Source organism: Haliotis asinina, chromosome 4 (assembly GCF_037392515.1).
Source record: "Haliotis asinina isolate JCU_RB_2024 chromosome 4, JCU_Hal_asi_v2, whole genome shotgun sequence".
NCBI classification, from domain to species: Eukaryota; Metazoa; Mollusca; class Gastropoda; order Lepetellida; family Haliotidae; genus Haliotis; species Haliotis asinina.
Window position 1 is genome coordinate 59750777 of NC_090283.1, and position 26082 is coordinate 59776858.

At 38.3% G+C, this 26082-nt stretch overlaps 1 protein-coding gene and 1 pseudogene across 7 annotated transcripts; both read left to right on the forward strand.

Annotated features, from left to right (window-relative positions):
• The first annotated feature begins 1845 nt into the window (after positions 1-1845).
• Positions 1846-12066, forward strand: LOC137281739 (glycoprotein 3-alpha-L-fucosyltransferase A-like). Of its 7 annotated transcripts, none has more exons than XM_067813320.1 (3): positions 1846-1928; positions 9267-9443; positions 10307-12066. In XM_067813320.1, the coding sequence occupies exon 3, from the start codon at positions 10318-10320 to the stop codon at positions 11482-11484; it is 1167 nt and encodes a 388-aa protein (XP_067669421.1). In that variant the 5' UTR covers positions 1846-1928; positions 9267-9443; positions 10307-10317; the 3' UTR covers positions 11485-12066. The 7 variants fall into 7 exon arrangements, 5 of the variants coding, with proteins under 5 accessions (XP_067669421.1, XP_067669423.1, XP_067669422.1 ...); XR_010956762.1 differs by having other exon boundaries at positions 1889-2240; XM_067813322.1 differs by lacking the exon at positions 1846-1928 and adding an exon at positions 2385-2448.
• A 3720-nt stretch (positions 12067-15786) lies between these two features.
• LOC137281059 (glycoprotein 3-alpha-L-fucosyltransferase A-like) lies at positions 15787-18339 on the forward strand (annotated as a pseudogene).
• The last annotated feature ends 7743 nt before the right edge of the window (positions 18340-26082 follow it).

Genomic DNA, 26082 nt, shown 5'->3' on the forward strand with positions numbered 1-26082 from the left:
TCAAGACAACCTGGAATTGATTGTTGACTCAACGTACCAATCTAAACAATCTAGAACTGATTATTATATCATTATTATTACGTTCTACAATTATCAATTATAAAGACTTAATGGATGTCCACATACATGACGGCCAAGGAAGGGAAAATGTGGCTGTAAACCCCGTCCCACATCCATAAGAAATACAGTCTATTGTCCAACTGGGACTCTATGATAAGTATGTGTTTATGAATTTCTATGACATAGTGATGGTAGAAAGGGTTGGCGAACATGTAAAGCTATCCTTCTCCTTCGGGGAGCCCGTTAGGACCTGTTATTAACGAGGAACCACTTAGGTTGAAGGTAATTATAAGAACAATCATCCAGTGTGGAGGTGAGAATGTCGATAAGTTGACGGTTAACTGTACATATACATCATCGCTTTCAAGGAAAGAAACTTTTCATAGTTAATGATATATATTTCACTGAACAGAGACACATTAGACATTATTATGCAAACTGCTGCGCAAGAGTCACAAGTAGATTAAACACCTACTGTCACGGACAGTATTTCATATGCACGTGTTACTCAATATGACGTCATGAAACTATCAAGTTCATAAACACATCGCTCGTTTCGAATGTTGTCAGTCACTGGATTGTGTGGTCTGATATGGTTACAAATGCACAATCGGCTCTTCTTTTAATAGATTTCCGAACGATGCGGACAGGGTTTTGTCGTTTGTATTATTATACAAATGTTCATGTTAGCACATACTCATGATATACCAATATAAATGCAGCTCGCCTGACGGTCAATCAACAATGGGGTTCCAGTGTTCGCGGTCGCAGGATACCTCTCTGGAGCACGTTCACAACGAGATGTTGACCAGGTAGATTGTGACCTGCATAAAAACACAAGCTGATATTCCACAGCTTATGTGAACGGCGTTGAATGCACGTGTAATGGGCATAATGCATTCACTATTTTTCTGTTTGTCTAGGAAATTGTGCAGAAAAACAGACTTCTCTGTATTGTTGGGTATTTCAGTCAGATTAGGAACTGAGCTTGTCGTGGCTACATGATTTGATCTCTTAGACACCGTGAATTGGTTTATGTACGTTTCCTTGAACCGAGACGACAAGCGTTGTTGCTCATAATATCAATCATTGGATTGTCATATATATATATATATATATAATAGTGGTTAAAGCGTTCGCTCATCATGTCGAAGACTCGGATTCGCTTCTCCACATGGGTGTAGTGTATGAAGCTCATTTCTGGTGTCCCCTGCCTTGGTCTTGCTTGAATGCGGCTAAACTAAATTCACTCACTTCATACCGGTAGAACGTGTTTATGCGCTTGCTATGTTTTATGGCTGTTCGTGTTCGTTGTTAAAAGATCCAAACAAAGGAATAATGCAGCGTCTTCTTCTGATGTACACTTGTATGACTGAAAGTTGCAGCGTGACAATTCTCCACAAGATCGTATGATTAGAGGAATGACGACCCCCCCTCCACAACCCCCTTCCCCCTCCCCCCCAAAACACACACACACTCACACACCCATTTGCAACAAAATATTGATAATTTGTTAAACCGTTGTAATTCATATGACCCAAATTATGAGACAAATCAATAGAGTTGGTCTGTCTATTTCATGTGATTGCGGGTTTTGTTGCAATTACCTGATATTATGTTAGTGAGCAGTTCATCGGCCTCAAATGAAATCAAACGGAGTGAAGGTTCGATGACAAGACGACACAGCGTGCAGTAGTGCAACACGCAGCTATAAATAATGTGCACACAGCTCCACGGGAGCAAACACTCTCATATCACATCACCTCCTCCAATCTAGCTCCTTGACACAGTTCACCACCATCCATGTTTGTTGTAGAATGTCATATCCGGGTTATATAGAGGTCACTGGGGTGGATATCGCGTGAGAGGTAGGATACAATATTTATATACTTAGTCTTGTCCCTATCTTTGATTGTTCTCGCGAGTAGTTTCATAAATGAACCGGGTATTTATCATTAGCAAAGACAAAGAAGTATGTGTACATACGACATAAAGTAGTGCCTCAAATCTGAATGTCCGGGTTAGAATCGACCTTCAGCAACCCGTGCTTGTCGTGTGAGGTGACAAATGGGATCGGATGGACAGACTCGCTGACTTGATTGACTCATGTCATTGTATACTGGCGGTCCGGACCGTAATGATCACCGACATGTGCATCTATACAGGCAGTTAAGATATAGGTACGATGCTTTGCCTTATCCATTCAAGGTAGTGCCTCAGAGCTGAAGGTCTGGGTTAGAATTGACAAACCCATCTTTGTCGTGTGAGGTGAGAAATGGGATCGGGTAGACAGACTCGCTGATTTGGTTGGCACATGTCATTGTATACTGGCGGTCCTGACCGTAATGATCACCGACATGTGCATCTATACAGGCAATGTAGATCCAAGTCAGTGAGCCTGACCACTCGATTCCCTTAGTCGCCTTGTACAACAATCATGGTCTGCTGGAGACAGTTCTAGCCCTGTGGCTCCTTTCACAAAGCAACCTAAACTAAGGTTAACCTTAACTCCCATTCTTTAACACTGCACTAAGGTTACCTAAAGCTAAGGTAACCATAGTTTAATGCTATAGAAAGTGAGTTAAGGCTGACCTTAGTAAAGATTGCTTTGTGAAAGGAGCCCCTGATCTTCACGGGTTGCACCTTCTGCAATTAATGAAACATCTACATGGACCTTGTTTAGAGTTGAGTTGATGTTTCCATTATACTTGGTTATGTCAGTAATTATATGATATCTATATTTTTATGTTTGTCAATCGCATACAGCGCTGCAGGTAAATATGGACGATCTGTCTGAAGTTGTTACTACTGTATTCTGTATGTATACGGTTTGGATATTTGAGACATAAATATTTCGAATAAATGAGAAATGTTGTATTTGTTGTTGGCAATATTCAACCAGCTGTTGTGAGAGATAATGAACTGCAGTCAGCCAGTGGGCACGTTCATTTCAAACAGAATCTACATATACATTACCATTTGTTAGGAAGCATATTGCTGCTGGTCAGTCAAGCGGGACTCTCTGCAAAAGTGACAGATGCATAGATGCTTTCGTGGAATTGGAGCAATAAGATTTCAGTATGATATTGTTAATGGTAGTGACAATGATGGTGATTGTCACAGGAGATAGGTTGAGTGGTTCATCATCTGTGTCAGGTCCAGCAGCTGGTGCTACACAAACACCTCCCTCTGGTAGCTATCAACAACAGGAATATATCAGCCCTTCTAGTTTCTGTACTTTCATCCTTTGAAGATAGGCAAGAACATATATAGCCACGATTATTTCTCAGTTTTGTGCTAGTGTATACTGACAACTCTTCAGAAGACTATTTGTCATTGAGGTTAGTTGTACACGGCTTTTAGCAATATTACGTCCTTATAACGAGGAACAACAAAAATGGGTTTCACACATATTATTCGGGTCTCCGTCATGACGAGCGAATGTTTTAACTACGAGGCTATTCCACCGCCTCATATATTTTATTACACATTAATAAAATACGATTCATGTGCATGAGGTGATTGGACATATAAGCATTCATTTAGCTGCTTGTATTTAATGTCAGGTGCTCCTATTCAAATTGATCTTTTTCTCGGAAAAGGACGCTTAATACAAACAGGAGAGGTAAACTGGAAGTACTGGTAGACATTTTGCAAATAAATGGAATGTGAAGAGGAGGAGGAGGTAATTAGAAGCAGAAAAGATGTCATGCAGATAAATATTTGTTATCGATATCTATTGATTGCCTTTGTCCAGCTACAGGTATGTATAGCTATGTACAGCCAGTGTAATATATTGAAACTCATTGAATGATTCTTTTGACACGAATGAGCAATGCGTTTCTTGCTATTTTACCTATAAACATAGTCTGACTTAGGTTTGCTCCATAGATTCAATATTCTATTCTACGTCAATATCATGAACAGTTACATGTCATACTATGTTGGCTTCCTGTAATATACGACCACAGCGACAGCAACGGCAACAAACAGCGGTGGTCGTATGGTGTGTTATTGTTAAAACCCCACCTGAAACTGTGAAACCAATCTCCTATATCTGACTGCAGAGAACAACAATAATGTTGATACACTTTCAAGCGTCTGATTCATGTTTCATGAGCCATTGATTAAATCAATTCCCTAAAGAGAACAGAATGACCGACCCTAAAATAAGGCTCATATTCCAGAGAACAATATACGGATTTACGTGCAGAATATTTCTAAAGTTTGCCCATAATATAACATTACGCTATTAGTGCTAAAACCTCGACTGGGTAGCGTAGGCGACAGGTCGATGGCTGTCGATAATACATGATTAAGCACGGTCACATCACGTTGGCGGACACCTACCTGAATACAGCTTGTTCAAGGTAGTGTTGGTTTTGATTTTTAGTTAACAAGGTAATGTATTAAACATCCCGCTACTGAACATAGAACATGTGAGTCCGTTTGGCTGATAACGTCTCCTTTGATGTAAACAATGTGCACGCACGATATTGATGATGTCGCCACCTTGAACGATATTGGTCTGCTTTGATGATGAACACGATGTCACACTGACCTGCGTGGCTGGTCGGCCGGTAGGCGGGTGTTTGATAGATAAACAAAGCTTTTGTGTAATTTGAAATGTGTCTTGGTCATATCAGATTTTAAAATTGTAATTATGTATACAAATCAGGAATCTGCAAATGTTGAAGGGAACGGTTTGGGGTAAGAAGTGTTTTTATTCAAGCACATATTCCACTACAATAAATTGTGATTGACTGATTAACGAATGTTTTTACAAATTATTTACAATAATCATTTCCTAGATATATGAGTCGGAGTCGGAATGAGAAAATATCGGATTGTCGAGAATAATTATCACTGTTTTAAATGGTGACAAAGTGACAATTTGGATTACTCTAAGACTAAAGGAGTTTCCGAGTTAAGCACATGGAGTCTACGATTCAATGTTTGTAAAATCATGCTCGTTTCGTCCAGCATTTCGAATATATAAATTAAAGAGTTGATAAATAAAGAAATAAATAAATAAATAAATAAATAAATAAATAAATTTGTTTTCATTAAGGTTATCATACAGAGAAGCAATGCTGTAACATATAGCACTTTTGTTTAGCAATTGATACTGTTTGTCATAATATGCCAGTATCATATTCACCCGTATGCACGTTACATGGTTTGCATAAACACTTTTCCTTCATAATCCCATTATTACCCTTTGCACCTTCTGTACAGACTCTTTTGAATTTAGTGATACAAACATTAAACCATTAAGTTTTGATTCGAAAAAATAATATTCAAAACCCATTAGTAAAGCTAGATATGAATAATATATAACAACAAATCATAGCTTTCCTATTTAATGTTTCCCAATCACGAAATCGGCGTCAGAAGTTCTGTGATGGTACCTTCAGCATGTGGCCGAGTTTATATTGTCAGATCTACTCCATCCACACCTTTGTTCACGATAAGATGTTGCCATCAGAATATGCCTTGTTGCGAAACAAGAAGCAGGTTACGTACCAGAGACTGTTCTGCTTCCTGAAACAGAAAGCCTGCCACCGCTCTGCACGTCATATTCCAGCCTACCTACTCACGTTTTCACCGACCTCGAGCACTGTTATACGTGTGCTCTCAGTTTGAAACTGTCATTCTTACTGGCGATTTTAATGTTCCCACTGGAACACTGTGTGATTATGTAAGTCTAAATAAACATTTGTTTAAAAGAGTTGGATACTGACAATGATGAAATGTCAAATGACTTTGACCCTGAAATTGTTTCATAAGAGCTGGGTCTGCTTCAGAGATATTCACGCGACAGTAACAAAATTACGGACATAAACTGATTGATATTTGCAAAAACTTTGATATGTTTATTTGTAATGGTAGAATGGACAAGGACGGAAAATCACGAATTGTTACTCGGAAGGACACGAGCACTGTTGACTATGACATATGTTCTACTAAATGTCTGTCATATATCGGGAGCTTTGAAACTGTTGATATTTCTCCTTTATATTCAGACGTGCATTGCACTATAACAATTTCGTTAGCAAACATGAATAGCAGTTTTTTTCCAAAGGCGCCTAAACCAATTATTGCTAATCCTGTAATTACACTGATTAAACCGAACAGATATGACTCTTCAAATAAGGATCAATGTGGGAGTAATATTGATATTATGCAAATACAGAGTATAAGCACAATATTAAATGAAGTGGTTAATGACAACAAACGGTAAATGAATAAGAAAACAAAGCCACTGTTGTCTTCTAGGAAATTCTTACAAAAACAGCTAGAAATACTTTTGGCATACACCCCTTCACGCCCATATAATTATGCTGGTAATGGTAAGAATAATAAAACTGACAAACCTTGATTTGGAAAGGAATGTACTCAGAAACGTAAACACTACCATACAGCTAGACAGAAACATCGAAGACATAGGAATCAGGGAAATATTATATATTACCGCCACGCAGGAAGGAGTAGAAGAATGTATGAATAAGTACATGAATAAGTATAAGTGTAAATTAGGGAAATAAATAAGAAACAAGCAGAAGAAAAACCCACTGGAATACTGAAAATTACTGCAGAAGCGAAAGTCTACGCGTAATGATTCTTCCCCAGTCTTGTATGAATACTTTGAGAATATATACGCACAAGGGCGTAATGACACAGTCATTGAAGACATTAATGAGACGCATGTACCCGTTGACTGCTCAGTTCTTATTGTTGCCGTAACACAGAAGGAAATTTCTGAAGCAGCTTCACAACTGAAAAGAAATAAAGCATCAGATGGAGATCTTATAGAAAACGACCACATGACTGACTCAATAGACTTACTTCTTACATTCCTGGAAAACCTGTTTGATGCTGTCATCGAGCGCATCTACAAAGGTAGAGGTGTCTCATGTGATCCTGGCTCTTACAGTTTCGTTTAAAATTTTTAGCTGCCTTGGACAACAATTTACCAGCATACGTAACTGCAGATTATCCAGATTTCTAGGTATTAACTCTTTACTACCCCTTGCCAAGCTTGTTTTCGCAAAAGTTACTCAACAATTGACAAAACGTTTATCCTTAATTCAGTTATTGAATTCCTAAAACACAATAAACATAAAGTGTACTGTGCTTTCTTTGATCTTTCTAATCAGTGCCTGGAGAGTTGGTCTTTCGTAAAAACATGTTATCTTATGGTATAAAAGGAAAGTTCTTTACATTAGTTCAAAATATGTACTCTAACATTGCATCCAGTATTGAATTTAACCACGAAAAGTCTGCCTCTTTCCCAAGTTTCTTGGATGACACATGTCATCGGTTCCCAATTGCGCAGATCGATGCTCATATTGTTGGTCAATGGATTGTCTGGTCCAGACTCGATTATTCAGAGACCGCCGCCATATAGCTGGAATATTGCTGAGTGCGGTGTAAAACTAAACTCACTCACTCACTCTCAAGTTTCTCAGGGGTTCGGCAGGGAGAAAATCTTTCTCCATTATTGTTCTGGTTTCATAAATGGTTTAGAACATGGTTAAAAACACTTGATTGTAGTGACGTTGATCTATCCATCAATAATTATGATATGAATGTAGTTTTCATACAATGGCTGGTACTTTCATATGCAGACGACACAGTGCTATTCGACACCTCAAAGTCTTCCCTGAAAAGATCCCTGAACCGTTTTCATCTATATTGCCAGAAAAGGAGACTGACTGTAAATAGTGCCAAAACTAAAATTGTCATTTTTGGAAGTGGCAAGTGTAGAGTATACGCAAATAAGCTATCATTTTACCATGGCACAGAAGAAACTGAAATAGAAGATAATTATGAGTACTTGGGAGTGTAATTTTCACAATAATAGAAAGATATCTGTAGGTATTAATGTACTAGCTACACGGGCAAAGAAATGTATGTTTTTGTTATTGAAAATGGCTGGAAATAATGACTTACCACTTGATTCTGTATTTAAAGCACTTGATTTAATGAGTTTACCTAACATGTACGGCTCTGAATTTTGTGGGGCATAGAATGGAGTGAGTGAGTGAGTTTTAGTTTTTCGCCGCTTTTAGCAATGTTCCAGCAATATCACGGCGGGGGACACCAGAAAATGTGGGGCACAGAAAAATAGACATACTTGAAAACGAACACACCAAGCTTTTGAAATTAGCCTTGGATCTCAGAATGTCTACGCCTAATTAATTAGAAGATATCCTATCAACATTCACGTATCAAAAAGAATTATTAGTTATTGGCATTAATTCACCACGCCCCTGTCCAATTTCAATAATTTCATGTCATTAGATAGTTTGGTAAGTAATCATTCCTATTCTTGGCTTGAAATTGTTGAATATATCCCACATGCACTAGGGCTTAGTACTGTATTTATGTTTCTAGGTAATTTTAGACGGACGTGGTTACTGAATATGGTAGAAAGTAGGATAAGAGATATTTTTTTTCAACAGTGGAGGAATACCATAATAATAAGTCCCAAGGGACAACACTATAAACATATTAAGACCCTACCATCCCTTGATGCCTTTCCTTTATAGCCCAAATATATTTATTACCCTCTATTAAAATTCAAAACATCTAATCATTGATTACCAATTGAGACGGGGCGTTGGAATAATACTTCAAGAGAACATAGAGCTTGTACATTATGTGACACTCCAGCAATTGCAGACGAGTGCCATTATATATTTCGCTGTCCTGTTCAGTCAATCCATCAGTCAATCTGTTTTATTCAGTCCACGTACAGAGCGATAACAATAAACAACTTTGCCATTGGGATACATTAAGCAATAGAAAAGTGACAATTTCACAATGAGGAGTTACGCAATGCAAAACCTTGTTTTCCTGTTTTTCGTGAATCTAGACGACAATAAAATTAATATCAAACAAATAGTATCTTACAGAATCTGGTTTGATAGTTCAGATTTTATTGTTCTGTTTGAAAAAAAACCTACAACGTTTGTAAATGTTATCTTCTCTACTATAACAAAACTTTAGATAATAAACATTTCATACCAACAGCTGGTCTTCCATACTATATTGTAATATTCCGGTGCCGTTTTGACTGTATGTAATAATTGATGTGTAATATGTACTCTTATAACCACCGTTGGTGGTTTACTGAGGGTAAGAAAACATCTGAATGTGAGAGGGCCGCCCAGAATTACACAGCAATAATATTGATGCAGTTGCAGGGTGGTGGTTGTTTGAGACCTAGGGAGAAGAAGTATCGCCAGCTTGAAGAACGGCTCGACCTCGAGAAGAGACGGCTGAAAGATGGTGCCAAGCCTTGCTTACGGAGACTATCTCACCTTGTGGGACCATGACTAATGATATCTGCATGTGATATTGTTACATTTAATAATGTAAGTTTGTGTCATGATGATGGCGCTAATATTGCCGAATGGCTGTATTTCATAATGCTGTTGATGAGATAGTTGTTGTTGTTGTTGTTATTGTTGTTGTTGATGATGATGATGATGATGATGATGATGATGATGATGATGTGCATGTTGAAATACATGACTGAATGAAGTCACTGGGGGTACACACTCTTGATCTATCCAAATATAACCTAAAGCGAATTAATACACTATAAACGGTCCGCTTTAAACATGGCCTACCCTGTCTGGTCAGGTTCCCGAGTATAAGTTGTTGCAGTTTAACATTTACAGCATGATTGGATGAACAATATTTTCATTCAAATAATACAATATATACAAGTGTGATTCAACTGAGTAAACGGAACTCATTTGTAGGATATACTATGGTGTACCAATTGCTTCTAAATGGCATTACTTGTGCTTAGAAATGATTACGTTAGTAATCATAAGTCAATCAACATCCATCAGTTATCAAATAGGGACCAGCATATCGCCCTTCTACTAATTGCGATCACTGTTGATGTAGAAGCTGACGAATCATAGGCGAATCTCGTCACGCCGCTGACCCATTTACGATTCCCAACATGAGTGCAATGTTCTAGGCTCATTTTAGTGTCTTTCCATGCTGAGATATCACTAAAGAAGAGCTAAAAGTGTTGCAAAGTTACATTCTGGTGCCCAAAAGAGAGGACTGACCTGCTGAAATGTCCTCTCAGAGTGGGTCAAGACAGTGGATTTTGACAATTGACATTGAGCTGATTTTGGTTAAACAAATTAAGATGGATATGAATATGTATTTATCTGACTTTCAACTGCTTGATCAAGTGTATTGTGTTGTGTTTCAGCTACGGCCACTATGAGTTGTAACTACAGACTATGTTTCGTGATATGTCTGGTGACATCTCTTGCTGCGGTGGCTTTCTACTTGACAAATACTCCATTACTGGATGCGTTTCTATTGCAAAGCTCCAGTCTAACTACATATACAAGACAACTGTCCCCCCTTGAGGTGTCCATCGAGCATCCCCTCGTGCTTTACAGACAGAGTCTGAACGTTACTACAACAGGCTACGAAACGCGGAAACGTATTGTGTGGATGAATGTCCCGCCCTGGTACAAGACTGTAAAGTCCTTTGACCACTGTTACGTTCGTTCGTGTGAAATAAGTACGAACGAGGCACACATATCATCTGCTGATGCTGTGGTTGTCAATGGAGTTAATTTACCTGCATCCAAACAACCAAACACCAACATGAACCAGGTGTGGATTTTGTATGGATGGGAATCACCTCTTCACTATCATTCAAACACAATTTTCCGTTCTGACTGGAATGGACGTTTCAACTGGACATTGACATACCGCCTAGATTCAGATATACCCTTTCCTTACAATAGGATCTTGTACACAGGAGGCACTGTGAATATAAGTGATGTTCTAAGACGAAAACGCCGATCAATAGCTTGGTTTGTTAGTAACTGTGGTACACCGTCAAAGAGGGAAGTGTATGTTAAAGAACTGCAAAAATATATTGATGTTGACATCTATGGTGCCTGCAGACAAAACAAGAGCTTTGACTGCTCCAAAGAAAGGTCTTTCGAGTGTCTTGGTCTGTTAAACACAACGTATCGGTTTTATCTGTCGTTTGAAAATTCACTTTGTAAAGATTACATCACAGAAAAGTTGTACAACACGTTCATGACTACAGCTATTCCCATCGTTCGTGGAGGCGCTAACTACACACGTCTTCTGCCAGAAGGAACCTTCATCAACACGGCATCATTTGACAGTCCCAAGAGTTTGGCGAATTATATCAAATATTTGGAGAGAAACGAGACAGCCTTGAGTGACATTCTTCAAAGGAAACAAAAGTACCAATACATCAATTCAGAAGGGACTGACTTTGATTGGAGGTGCCAGCTGTGTGCCAAGTTACATGGAAATATTACAAGGACGCATTACACAGATATGAAACAGTGGCTTAGAACCGGAAAATGCCTAGAACAACCGACAGATCTGCCCTAATGCTTGGTATTGTAATAAACTTGTCCTAGTCGTTAGATATCACAACGTGAATTGCACAAGAAACACGTGTTGTTGTCAAACGATTCTTGGAACACACTAGTTGCAGTGAGTGGGTATGGCATTACGCCGCATAAAGCATCACCCAGCAATATCAGTTCTTGGGACGTCAAAATGGATTTAACGCATTGTACCCATATGGGGTAACTTAATCAAAATCCTTCCACGTATTGGCCCACCTGAGCAACACGTAACATGAAATTAAATGTCTCATGCGTTTCACATTACAAAAAAACATATAAAAATCCAGAATAATAATATTTAACTTAGTTACAGAAAAGTTTGTTATGGTTAATTTACTACAGCTTTGTCCGCTTGATAAAGGTGCTGTTAGTGAAGGGGATCCAAACGGCGTTTGCTCATTGCCATGCACTCCTTGACATCGGCCCGTAGTTTGCTGATGTAGATGTTGCTCACAGCACCGTAAATCCCTATTCATTCTTAACCCTCTTGAAATATTCATTTATTCCTTTACAACTCATTTTTGTTTGTTCGTCAAACCTGAATAAATTACAGATACAGATAGCTGTGCTTCTCTCGTGTGTGAAATTATTATGCTATAGAAACTGTCAGACTGATATTTAGCTGCAAGTCTGCTGAATGGTATGATGACAATTGCATGGACAAACCCAATACCCAGAAACAGGTTCTGTGTGGTCTGTTGCTTTATGCCTCACTCAGCAATATTCCAGCTGTAGAGCGACGGTCTCTAGATAATCAAATCTGGACCAGACAATCCAGTGACCAGTTCGTTCGTCGTAAACAAATAATATTTTCGATGTCCTCACATGTTTTACCCAAATGGCACTATTACGTTTATTTCAAAATGTCATGTAATGAAAATAGCAGAATAGAATACATTATTGTTCAACATCCACGAGGCCTAATTTCAATGGTTGTGGTTCATTATTTTGTGCACAAACCCTCAGAAAACCGGTACTGGATCGTGTTATACGTACGAAAAACAAACATGACATGCTTCGTACAACCCTTACATAAAATGTAGCTATTTTTATCAGAAGGTTTACAGGACGTTCCTGTGTAAGACCTGGCGAAAGAGGGATCATTTCGTATTCTACAAGCGTTTCATATATCATTTTCAGTTTAGTGTGACGAGGGACAGACGAAAATTAAGATCGCGAAATCTAACTAGTTTTCTAGTAAATGCAAAGGTCAAGAATGTTATGGTGTATTTTTGACTATATAAATGGCAGATAGAGGAAACAATTTGGCCTTGCTCCCGAGACCCGGAAACAGTAGTCGATCAACACTCCAGATGCAAGTTTTCCAGTATATTTTATCTGAATTTTCGTTCATATCAGGCCCATTACTTTACTCTACTCTGAATATGAAGTCAGTAAACATATGACTGTGATGCATGTTGATGATAGCATTGTTTTACACATGGTCCGACGCAACACCGTTTACAAACATCAGCCTCAACAACAGGTGCGCGGATATGGGCATGGCATTTGTGTTTCAGAATAACATTCATGCTTTTCTTTTTGTGACGATGTAGTGCAGTGGCAACTGCACGATACATATGCTTTGTTAAATGAAATATATTTTCAGTTATAGTTTCACATAAAATTCGGGATGATTTCATAAATAATGCGTTCATATTGCATGTATGCCAAAATTATATGTCTCACTTCAGAACAAGTTGCATTACATTCATAATTTTATGCAATAATTTAATTATGATAGATTTGTCAATGCTTTATGTTTAACAACTGGCTGCAACTTTAAACATTTTCATATATTTTCATATCAAATTGATTCATAATAATATGACAAGTATGTTTCTCTCCCAAATAGTGATGGGTAAAGACACTCAGGATCTGTCAATGCATTAGCAAAGTGTAAACAACCAATTTTTAATAAATATCTTTCAGTGACTTGGAAAACTGACAATTTCACATTATTCTCAAATACAAATACATGTATATCATAAAATATATGGATATATGTTTCATTTTGTTTTGTTTGTTTTGTTTCTCTATAATATCTTGTTAGAGCGTTATCACTTAATACAGTGATATTTTCCTGATATGGACTCTGATACGGGCAGGATCGGCATGGTCGTATCTGAGCCCTGACAAGATATCGATATCTCGCCCGCTCAGAGAAGGGACGATAGAGATATCTTCCCCGCTAATATTGTGCACGACGTCACGGAACGTTAATGAATCAAATGATGTCACATCAAGAACGATGTCATAAGGATGGCCAGCATCAATGCGTATAGCAGCGCTTCGTTTAATGAGCCGCAGTGAATGTCCAACCTGCTTGTGCCATATGAACCTGCTCATAAACTTGCTGTTTCCATGGTTACAGACAATCCCATCACTTATCACGAAGAAATCGTTGACAATATGACTGACTATGACTGCACCGTTATTGACGATGCTAACTTTGCTCCCGATCCTGTTGCCTTTCTTTCTGTCGTGTATTTACCTCTCTGTTATATCATTCAATCAGGGTATGTCTGTGCAACAGTCAACACACTTCTTACTGAACTCACTTCTCAGAAACGTAGTCCGCAAACCTATCTATGTCGGCTACTTCTGATGGTCGATCTTCCAAGAGATGAACCCATACATCGTCTAGTTTCTCTAATGGCACTAGTGGTAAGATAGTCTGTCGTACAGACCCTGAAATATATATATCCAACAAATCCCACGCAAGTCTAGAAAATGTGGCAAGTCTAGATTTCCATAGCTTCAGGCTGAAAATGAAGAAAGTCTCGGGGCTTCATTTCATTGTATTATTTTTTTTCACTATGAACATTTTTTCAGTAAAATATGTTCATTTCAGAGACTAGCTGTTAATCTAGTGGTAAGACTGCTGCACGCCTGGTGACTTCTAGAATGTCTCTCTAGGTAGCTGACACCTTACATGTCTCTCTAGAAAACCAGGTAAGGCACTGCGTGTAATGGAAGAAGCAGCCCTTCATGTGGACACACTGGAACACTGTTGATACATCAGATCAATTTGCATATGCCATTTTGACTGAAGCTGTCTAAGTTGTCTGAGTTTTCATATTATGAACTGGATGACACTGAGTGAACACTGAAGATAGTGAGAGAACGCTCACTCAAGGCATTAGCGGTTAAAGTTCTCCGACTCTCTATCCAACACTCACTCAAGGTGTCGGGGAAACAGGCTGTAACTCAGAGCGTTAATCCCATGTAACAAAACTGCTCCTTTGGGATTTTCGGGCTGGGCGGGAGGATACCGTCAGGGGAACTAACCGTAGACACACTGAGAGTGACCACTGTGGCCAGTGCTAAATATTGCGCAAGTGAATGGTTATAATGGGATTAATCAGGGTCTGTTACCAGGTAGAGAGGGCGGCAGTCGATACTAACTGAGTAGATACGAACATGTCTCGCTGGGGGACACCTGTTTGAATACGACTTGATCAAGGTAAAGTTGGCTTTTATTTCAGTTTAACAAAAATGTATTAGTCTTCCCCTTTACAGAACACGAAAATGTGTAACTCCATTTGCCTGATAATGCCTCCTTTAATACGAACAATGTAAAAGCACGATGACGTCGCCACTTGATCGATATTTGTCTGCCTCTGTTATCAATGCTATGTCACACTGACCTGACTGGCTAGGGGGCGATCCGGCCCGTATGCGAGTGTTCCTCAGATAAACTAAGCTATCACGAGCTCACTGTATTTGAAATGTATTTTGATAATATCACGTGATCAAATATCAAACTCAGATCAGGATCAGACGTTGGCGGTGTTAAAGAGAATGTTTGCTTAGTGACTTAGTCAACCACGAGTAAGTGAATTAAGGAAATCTTTTCACAAATTTGTAAGAGAGATAAGGTGCAAACAGGCTATTATTTTACGTTATGCGAGTATCATGAGGAAATGAATTAACTTTGTCTTTTTAACAATTTGTAAGAGAAATAAGGTTGCAAACAAAGTACATGTATTACTTTACGTTATGCAAGTGGGAGGATTACCATTTTAGAGTTTCACATATCACAAAACAAAACAAAAAAAAAGTCCCCGCAAATTATGTTGTGAAATTGGAAGTAGCAGGATTATTGGAATCCAGTTGAAAACATGTATTATTTGGGTATATAATAAATCGGGAAAATGTTGTTATCACTGTCCAAATGGCAAATGCGATGTTGCAGGTTACACTGACCAGGGAACCTATATAGAGTAGAGTATCCCTGCTATGACTGACAACATTAATGGAGGTCACAATCTTTATCACAATGGATTCAAGTATAGAGTCAACAGGCGCAGAGCTCAGAAAACATACTGGAGATGTACAGATGCCACCTGCCCATCGTATTTGGTTGAAGACCGACCTTATTGCCGACAGACTTACTGACTTGAACTACACAGACCACGAGTCAGAATTGCTTCATCTTGCCTGAACATTCAGATTACTGAAATGGCCTATCATCACAATTCTCAGACGTTAATACCCTTTTCACTTATATAAACATATCTATATCAAATTATATTGTGTGAATATATACGGTCAGAATGAACGCTATATACCCCGTTACAATATAACAAACAAAGGTAGACTGTTTATCAATGTTCTTATTCTTAAGGACTGAATACAAACTGTAAATATATTCCTGCGTCCGTCGACTCGTAGGGAAGACATTTTATTCTTCCATCAAGAAACTATTCTTTACCAATCAACTAGTAAGTCTAACGTTAAGACAAAATCATTGCTGAAAGGCCGATGTAAACACTGCATTACCACCGGAAATCTTTTCAAACATAATCTAAAAGCAATTAGGACACTTTAAACCTGGCTTACCCCATTTGGCCAGGTTCCCGATTATATGTTGTTACAGCTCAACATTCACAGTCCCGTTTCAGTGAACAACATCTTCATTCAAATACAAGATGGAACACACTTTATGGATAGCAACTTCTTTTAATCGTGAGAGCACCCATGATGTTTGTCCTATATTGTACTTCCTAACTTCTAAAATGCCACTGAAAGAAGTTTATTTAAAGAGATAAATATGTACATGTATGATTACACTGTTCATACGGAAAATATTTCTAGAATTTCCCTTGATCCAACATTCACTTTCCAGTAGCATTACTTATGATTAGAATTGAGTAGGTTAAGTCACTCAAGTACTAACTCTACTGACAAGAATAACAACCTTCGTCAGCCCAGAATATCGGATGCAACATCATACTAATTGGGATCAGAACTAAATAATGGTTGTGGATACTGACGAATCTTGGTGGTGTTCTAAGTAAGTAGTTAAGACATTCACACTGATGACACGGGCATGAGTACAATGTGTCCTTTCATGGTGAGATATCACTGGAATATTGTTAAAAGTGTTGTAAAGCCAGATTCATTCTCGTAATTGCCCAACAGGGAGAAGTGACCTGTTGAAATGTTCTATCAGAGTGGATTAAGACAGAGAGGGATATTGACCTTTGACAGTGAGACGAGTTTGGTTAAATAAATGAATATGAATATTAATATGTGTTTACACGAGGTTCAACTTCTTGATCAAATGCATGGTTTGTGTTTCAGCATTTGCCACAATGAATTATAAGTACAAGACTATGTTTCGTGATATGTCTGGTGACATCTCTTGCTGCGGTGGCTTTCTACATGACATGAACTCCATTACTGGATGTGTTTCTATTGCAAAGCTCCAATCTAACAACATTTACAAGACAACTGTCCCCCCTCGAGGTGTCCCTAAATTATCACCTGGTGCTTCACAGACAGACTGAACATTACTACAACAGGCTACGAACCGCGGAAACGTGTTATGTGGATGAGCGTCCCATCCTTGTACAAGACTGTAAAGTCCTTTGATCACTGTTTCGTTCGTGTGAAATAAATAAGAACGAGGCACACATATCATCTGCTGATGCTGTGATTGTCAATGGCGTTAAGTTACCTTCATCAAAACACCCAAACACCAACATGAACCAGATATGGATTTTGTATGGGTGGGAATCACCTCTTCACTATCATTCAAACACAATTTTCCGTTCTGACTGGAATGGACGTTTCAGCTGGACATTGACGTACCGCCTAGATTCAGATATACCCTTTCCTTACAATAGGATCTTGTATACAGGAGGCACTGTGAATATAAGTGATGTTCTAAGACGAAAAAGTCGATCAATAGCTTGGTTTGTTAGTAACTGTGGTACGCCGTCAAAGAGGAAAGTGTATGTTAAAGAACTGCAAAAATATATTGATGTTGACATCTATGGTGCCTGCAGACAAAACAGGAGCTTTGACTGCCCCAAAGAAAGGTCTTTCGAGTGTCTTGGTCTGTTAAACACAACGTATCGGTTTTATCTGTCGTTTGAAAATTCCCTTTGTAAAGACTATATCACAGAAAAGTTGTACAACACGTTCATGACTACAGCTATTCCCATCGTTCGTGGAGGCGCTAACTACACACGTCTTCTGCCAGAAGGAACCTTCATCAACACGGCATCATTTGACAGTCCCAAGAGTTTGGCGAATTATATCAAATATTTGGAGAGAAATGAGAGCTATGGGTGATATTCTGATAAAGAAGCACAAGTATGAGAGTACATTAATTCAGAAGGGACTGACTTTGTTTGGAGGTACCAGCTGTGCGCCAAATTACATGGAAATATTACAAGGACGCATTACACAGATATGAAACAGTGGCTTAGAACCGGAAAATGCCTAGAACAACCGACAGATCTGCCCTAATGCTTGGTATCTTAAGAAACGTGTCCTGACCGCTGCATATGATAACATGAATTAATATTGCACAAGAAACAGTTTGTGGTCTTAGATAATTCTTCCAACACACCCTTCACAGTGAATGAGTGTGGATGTTTCTGTTCGTTTGACAAAATTGCTGTGTTTATGCAGAGGATTTAAACGGTGTCGCCTATTGTCGTGCACTCCTTGACATCGGCCTGTAGTTTGTTGATGTTACTGACAGCAGCGTAAAAGTTTATTTATTCTGCATCCAGTCATTGAAATATTCATCCATATCTTTACAAATCAAACTGAGTCTAAACCTTCTAACAAAGTACTCGGAAATATTTAATATTATCCCATGGAAATGCACTTATAGCTCTGATCTAAGATGGTTAGAGAATTATCCAGCTTACAAAATTACCACATACAAATTACAAAACAGCCATTGTTTGGGATCAAGTAGACTCTCCCATTTGTAGTTTTAGTAATTATAAAATTGAATCAATTGCCCATCTCTTTTGGGACTGTGAAAAAACTCCAGTCATGGCTCTTAACTGACTTGAATATTCCGTTGCATCACACAAACAGAATGTCTTGTTTGGGGTCAAACGGAAAAATAATAATCCAATTTATGCCATAATACTTGTTGTGAAACAAGTTATCCTAAGACACACTAGAAATTCAACTTACCCTTTATCGGTCTTGTGAAAAGGGAGATAATTAAGTATTTTGACATCGCAAAATATGTTTATTAGGCTTCTTGTGGTGTTGACAAATTCGTTTCGTTTTGATCATCTCTACAAGCACGTTTCCAGCACTATAAGGAGAGCCATGGATAATTTCGTCTATGTTATCTATATTATCTTTGTCTCATATCCATCCATCCATCCATCCATCCACACACACACACACACACACACACACACACACACACACACACACACACACACACACACACATGTACACAAGCAGTAGGAAGTGCCACCTTTTGACTGCATGTACCGAACCTGTGAGTGAAAAAAATGTAAATAAAAAAATGAAATGAATTGCACAAGATATTTTGTCTTCTCAGATAATTCTTCGAACACACTTTTTATAGTTAATGAGTGTGGATGTTTCTGTCCGTTTGACAAAATGCAGGTGACCTCAACGGCTCATTTTCGTGCCCTCCTTGACATCGATCTTCAGTTTGTTGTAGTTTTATTTTCTGTGTGCGATCTGTAGTTTACTGACGGTAGCGTAAACCTTTATTCATTCTTCATTGAAATATTGAAATATTCATTCACCTCTTTACAAATCAACCTTTTGCTCGTCAAGCCTGTATAAATTACAGATACACATAGCTGTGCTGCTTTCATGTGTGTAATTGTGCTGTATAAATTGCTTACAGAATGTTTATGATGATAAATGCAATGACAAAACCGATACCCAGAAATAGGGTTGGTTCGGTGTATTGTTGTATATGGTGGCGGACCGTAAATACTAGCGTCTGGACCAGATAATCCGGTGATCAACAGCATGGACAAGGTGGGCGAGCTGTCTAGAGTGTCGCACTAGTAAGTGAAATGTGCCTCCATCGATCGACAGATCTGACCAGGTGTAATGACCTCGGAGCTAACATTACGTGCAGGCTCTTTCCGTGTTGTCACTACCGCTAATGTGCAGTACAAAAAACTGTGTACTTAAAAGAACCGACTCATCTAATGGTACGTGGCCAGGTGGTGGACACGCTAACACGAGCCAACACCTAGTTACGGGTATAGTAACGTGCAGTGTCATTGGGCAAAATACTTTCTGTCCATGCAGAAGACACTATACATACATATTATCATTATATATTAATTGATGAAACATTTTATTTATAGCATTAAATAAAATAACAAGAGTAGTACAAGAAAGCATACCTTAACTAGAATGTAGAATTCTGTAAGTCAATGATCCGTCAAAGAGATGTGTCAACATTTATTGTGAGGTCAAATGTGTCAACAGGAACTGACCGACCTCTTTATATAGCTGAAACACCACTGATCAATGTTTGAATTCTTTTACGATTGGCCGAAAACGTATAATAGGTGTTTTAATTACGATGTTGATTGGTTGACCCAGATCAGACATTTTTACTAACGGTTACTGATTGAACAAGCCGAAATGAATGTTTGGAGGGGTAGTCACGTGACCGTGACATGATTATTACACCAGCTTAATTACGGCTTGTTTTATAAATATCGACAAACAGTACATTGACAAAGTGCTTCAAACGTCAGTGCCCCCATCCCCTTATCGCCCCACCCCTGACATACCTGGTCCTCGCTAGGGACGTGGTGGTCGAGAGAATAATGCATGTGACGATGCTAAATGACATGTACCATTTTTCAATCCTGAATCTAACAGTACCTACTCCCTTGAAATCCTTGAAATCAACAGTGACCATTGCTCCGTTGTTCAAAACAACCTTCGCTAAGATCAACCTTAAGCACTAAGGTTAGACTTACGGTCACCTTAAGAAAAAGATACGCCCGTTGCACAAAACAACCTTAGGGCAACCTTAACTCGGACTCCAACCTTAGCCGTAACCTTAACTAAGGCTGAACTCTTCGGCGCTGGAGTAATGGAAGCTTCCCTAGTTACCACGCTGTTTGTGACCCTAACACCCAAACTGTAATGACATCTCAACTTTTGTTAACTCCACCTGATATATCTAAAAGTGATTATGTCAGTAGAGATAATGGTGGAGCACTAAATCTATACCTAGTAATGCAAAACATGAATATAATGTCTGTAACAATACTGATACAGGTAATAAAGGTGATTCTGCAAGTTACCTTATCAATTCAATATGTGCTTGTGCTACCATTGGCGACTGCTTAACAAATACTGCTCATTTTAATCACAGATGTGGAAAAGTCAATGTCCATGGTGCCGTAAGAAATATTAGCACTATTAATAACAGTCATGTAACCGTCACCGAGACAGATTTGGATGGTGTTGTAAGTAACACCTGCACTAGTGATTACAGTGTTGTTACTGTCACTGTCATTCTTGCTGACGGTGTTGTAAGTAACACTAACATTGTAGATAATAGTGATGTTACTATTACTGACAGAAATGTTAATGGTGTTATAAGCAACACTAACGCTACTGATAACGGTGATACTACTGTCACTGACAGAAAAGGTAATGGTATTGTAAGTAACACTACCACGATTGATAACAGTGATGTCATTGATGTAAATGTCGATGGCGTTGCTAACAACGTTGAAGGAAATGAAAATGATGTTAATAATGTTGAAGACAATTACGGTGACGAAGAAGTTGTGAATGATGGTGTTGGTACACCTATTCTAAATTGTCTCTCTGTAAATGTATGTGGTCTTAGAGAAAGATTAGATTATAACGAGTACATATCCCTGATTTCAGAAAATCACATTATAGGCTTTCAGGAGACTAAAACTGATTTCCTGGATGAGTTTGACATTGAAAACTTCCCAATCCACCTCGAACATCGACAAAAGGCCTTGAGAACATCTGGTGGATTAGAGATTGCCATCAGAAACAATCTTAATGATTATATATCAGCAGTAGAATGATCAGATGACAGTGAGTATGTGCTATGGATCAGAGTATGTAAGTCACTTGTAAATACTGGTGAAGACCTGTACTGTGGTTGTGTTTATATACCCCCAGAGGGTTCAAGACATGTGCATCATGATGTATTGACAGAACTTGAGACATCAATCCTTAATCTCGCCTCAATAAGAGATTATATTACTGTGTTTGGAAATTTTAACTCAAGGACTAACGTGATTTTTGTGCATCTGACGAACACATTATAGATGAGTTTGGATTAGACGTAAATGAACTGAACATTGAACTTAAACCACAATTAGTTCCAGACGAACTACATCTGTCTCATGAGAGATCAACAACAAGATTGGACAAATAATTTCGAAGTTAAACGTATTGGCATGGGTAAACATCTTAATTTATTAATATGTAATGGTCGCTTAGGAAAATATCATAATGTCGGAAAGGCAACCTGTAAAGACAGATCTGTTGTGGACTATGTTCTATCTACTCCCCTCTGTCTATCACGTTTTATAGATTTTGAAATTCTAGATTACTCACCCCTATTTCCTGACATGCATTGCCCGGTAAGGTTCTCTCTCAATTCCACAAGTTCTCAGACGGATATCCAAACAAATGCAAAAAGTAATTCAGACAGAATTCCATGTGAAAGTAGAAAACCGAAAAAGTATGTCACTGATTTATCCTCCACATTCAATAACAATATCAATGAAGGTGATTGAGCGCCCACGTGCAGCACGTGAATCACAGGTTAATGAACAGGTGATCAACAGTGTGACTCGTGATGTCGAGAATGTGCTTACTGTAGCCGCCTATGCAACATTTGGAAAAAAGAAATTAATAAAAATTAAATACCACTCATTCAAGTATTACAGATAAGGCCTAGTTTGACCAGGAATGCCGGAACAGAAAATTATTCCAGAAAGCTAAATTTAAAGTTAAAGAAAACAAATTCAGCTATTGATAGAGCACATTTTCGGCAAATGTCCAAGAATTATAAAACAAGGTTAGATAAACACATACGAAACTATCAACATCAAATCAATACTCTATTTCGGAAGCATAAGAAAATCTCATCTAGAGAATATTGGAAAATGCATAACAAAGCGCACGGTAATCAAATTGAAAATAATCCTGATGTTGACACTTTCTATAATTATTTTGTTGGAATAAGTGAGGACTTCGAAGCAAACGAGGCTGATTTGGACGAGGAATTGACTGAGACATATACTTTCAATACTCAAACCCTTAAGAGCGATATTTCACGAGAAGGAAGAAGATTTGCGGTAAAACAATTAAAAGGAATATAGAACATTTCAACCTTGTATTACCAGCAGGTTTTCTACCGGTGCTGTTAAGCCAATCTATTAAGGTAAAATGTGTAAACATGATCCCAACTCATACAGACCTATAACAATCTTAAACGTTTTACAAGAGTGTTAAATAACAAACTGAATTATACATTCTTAGATACCAACAATACATCACAGGCAGGCCTCCGACAAGGGTTTTCCACATGGGATAACAGTTTTGTTATGCAAATGATGATCCAAATACTAAAATTCTCTAGCAAGAAACTATATACAGTATTTGTAGATTTTACTAAAGGATTTGATAAAGTCTGGAGACTTGGGTTGTGGCATAAACTAACAAAAACTGGGATAGATAGGAGATTGTTCACACTCTTAAAAATATGTATCATAACATAAAATCTAGAGTAATGATTGAAAATACTATATCAGATGAATTCCCGGGTTTTGAGGGTGTGCGACCAGGAGAAAACCTGTCGCCCCTTTTGATTTTTTTTATACCTGAACGATCTTGAACAGCATTTCTTTGACAGTAGTTGTAATGAAATGCATGCAAACAGTATTAACCTCTTATGCCATTTTATTATAATGTCATACGCAGAAAACGCCGTAATGTTCAGTGAAAATTCAAATGATTTTAATTACAAAAATCTCCGAATGTCTTCTTTCATTACCGTAAGATATGGAAACTTAAAGTAAACCTATCCAAAACGAAAGTTGTTATCTTTGGAAGCGGCCCCTCGAAATCTTCTAAATTTCACTTTACCTTTGGAACTGAAGTTATAAATATTGTTGATACATACGATTACCTTGGAATTAAATTTCACAGGAATGCGCGTTTTGTTCAAGCAATTAAAGCACTGACGGAGGGCGCCACCAAGGCAATGTATTGCCTTTTGAAGAAATCCAGGAATGACAACTTCAGTCTGGATGTCAGTTTACTTCCTACAGCTGGTGTCACCTGGCTGTGACAACAGTAGTTAGGGCCAATTAGCTTAGGGTTAATTAGACTGGACTTCTGGGTGTCCATAGATGGCCTGTGTTAATTATCCTTGCCAGGTGCCTTACATCAGCTTGAGCCATGACATGAAGGCTAATTTAGGTGATATTCCAATATTAGCAACTCTGCAAAATATATACAAAATGCATACACACAGAAAAAATATATGTGGCAACTATATATTACAAAATACATACATGCAAAAGAAAATATACAAATATGAAGAATATAAAGATAAACCGTGCACTGTCACAGTACCTTGTGAGCATGAGGCTGTGTGATAACTTGCTGCGCTTAACAGGCTGCAAGAGTTTAATACACCCCAGGGAGTTAAGATGCATAAAAGAACATGAGCAAAGGACATTCGTTGATCAAGGGAACACTCAAGCGCCTTGAGCATGTTCCAGTTGATATGTGTGCTATATAAAAATGCTATGCTGTCCTATGCTAGATACGCAATTGGGATACGATTACAGGCGTTAACTAAGTCAGCCTGACCACTCGATACCTTTAGTCGCCTGTTGCCACAAGCATGGGTTACTGAAGATCATTTGCAACCCGGATCTTCACAGGTTATTTCAGACTGAAACACAAAAGTCACTACATAGATATCTTAAAGGTCACATGCAGATTCCGATACCTTTCGGTATGCACTTACAAAAACAAATCACCAAAAATGCCAGTTCATCCTATAAATTTGAAAAGAAAACGCGATGAAAAAATGCCCGCGAAATCGGAGTTCAAACGATTCACTAAATGTCTCCCCAGCTGGGGAAAAATGTGGTTTCAATAACTGTGCTGCGCGGCGCCAATAACGCATGCTCAGTGAATAGGTTCACCTATATGTCTGCCTGCCTGTCTGCTAAAGACAATATGCAATACACAGCTTCAATCATTGACCACATGCAATTTGAACTTAACACCTATCAGGCTATACGCCATAATCAAACCCAATTGAATTATGACTCGTGCACCCGAGTCTTGTCTCTACCACATTATGTAATTAGGCAGGTGTGATACTTGTACACATGACATGTTTTTATGGTTGTGGGTTGCAAACAAACTACATCCATATTTCGCGGATGACTGGATCTAACGGAAACTGGTGCAAACTCTGGTCAGTTTCAAGTCCTGCTTTGTACTTGGACGAATGAGTTTCCTGCCGCGCAGTGGGTCACCATCTCTACTGAGATGATTTTTGATTGGATCGAACGCAAATTCAGAGAACATGTATTTACAAAAACCAATATCTCTCTATACGTTCTTTATGGAGAACAACTTCTTCTAGTGTATATGATTTTGTTTGACAACGGTACAAGAATCCATACTGAAACGATGCATCAAAAACGATAAAGAAGCTGTTTTCCGTAAAGAATGTTACTTTCTAGTGACTCGCCATACTTATAAAATGCCCATCAAACAGATGGTCTTTCTGTACATACAATGAGCCCTCAGCGTATCAGTAAATGAGCCAGCCAATCGGAAGTCGTCGTTACACTTGACTGCACACCCACCCGCTATGACCGGGTTCGGTCTCCCGAAGGTTTCATTTCGAGAGAAGTAAGCCCAAAAACAAAGTGTTTCACTTTTGAATCGCGACTGTACGCTTATAATTCCGTGTATTTGTTTTTGAAAGCAGCAATGCATATTATATCTCATGAATAAGTGATACTTGTGTTTTAATTATGTTTGATTTTTTGGTTGCATGTGACCTTTAAGCTATATCTTACAACAAACTAATGACAAACTGAATACAAACTGATGATATGAATTCCTCAAGATGTTGATGAATGCAGGTGCTTTATTAGTGTACTATCCAAAAAAAAGAAACGAATAGACAAGAAATCTGTTCAAACATGCATAACTCGCCCACTATTAGACTTTAGTGCATGGAATTTTACACCAGTTTAGAAGGTAATGCATG

Coding starts and splice junctions, on each gene's coding strand:
- LOC137281739 (XM_067813320.1), top strand. CDS start 10,318: ATGAGTTGTAACTACAGACTATGTTTCGTGATATGTCTGGTGACATCT.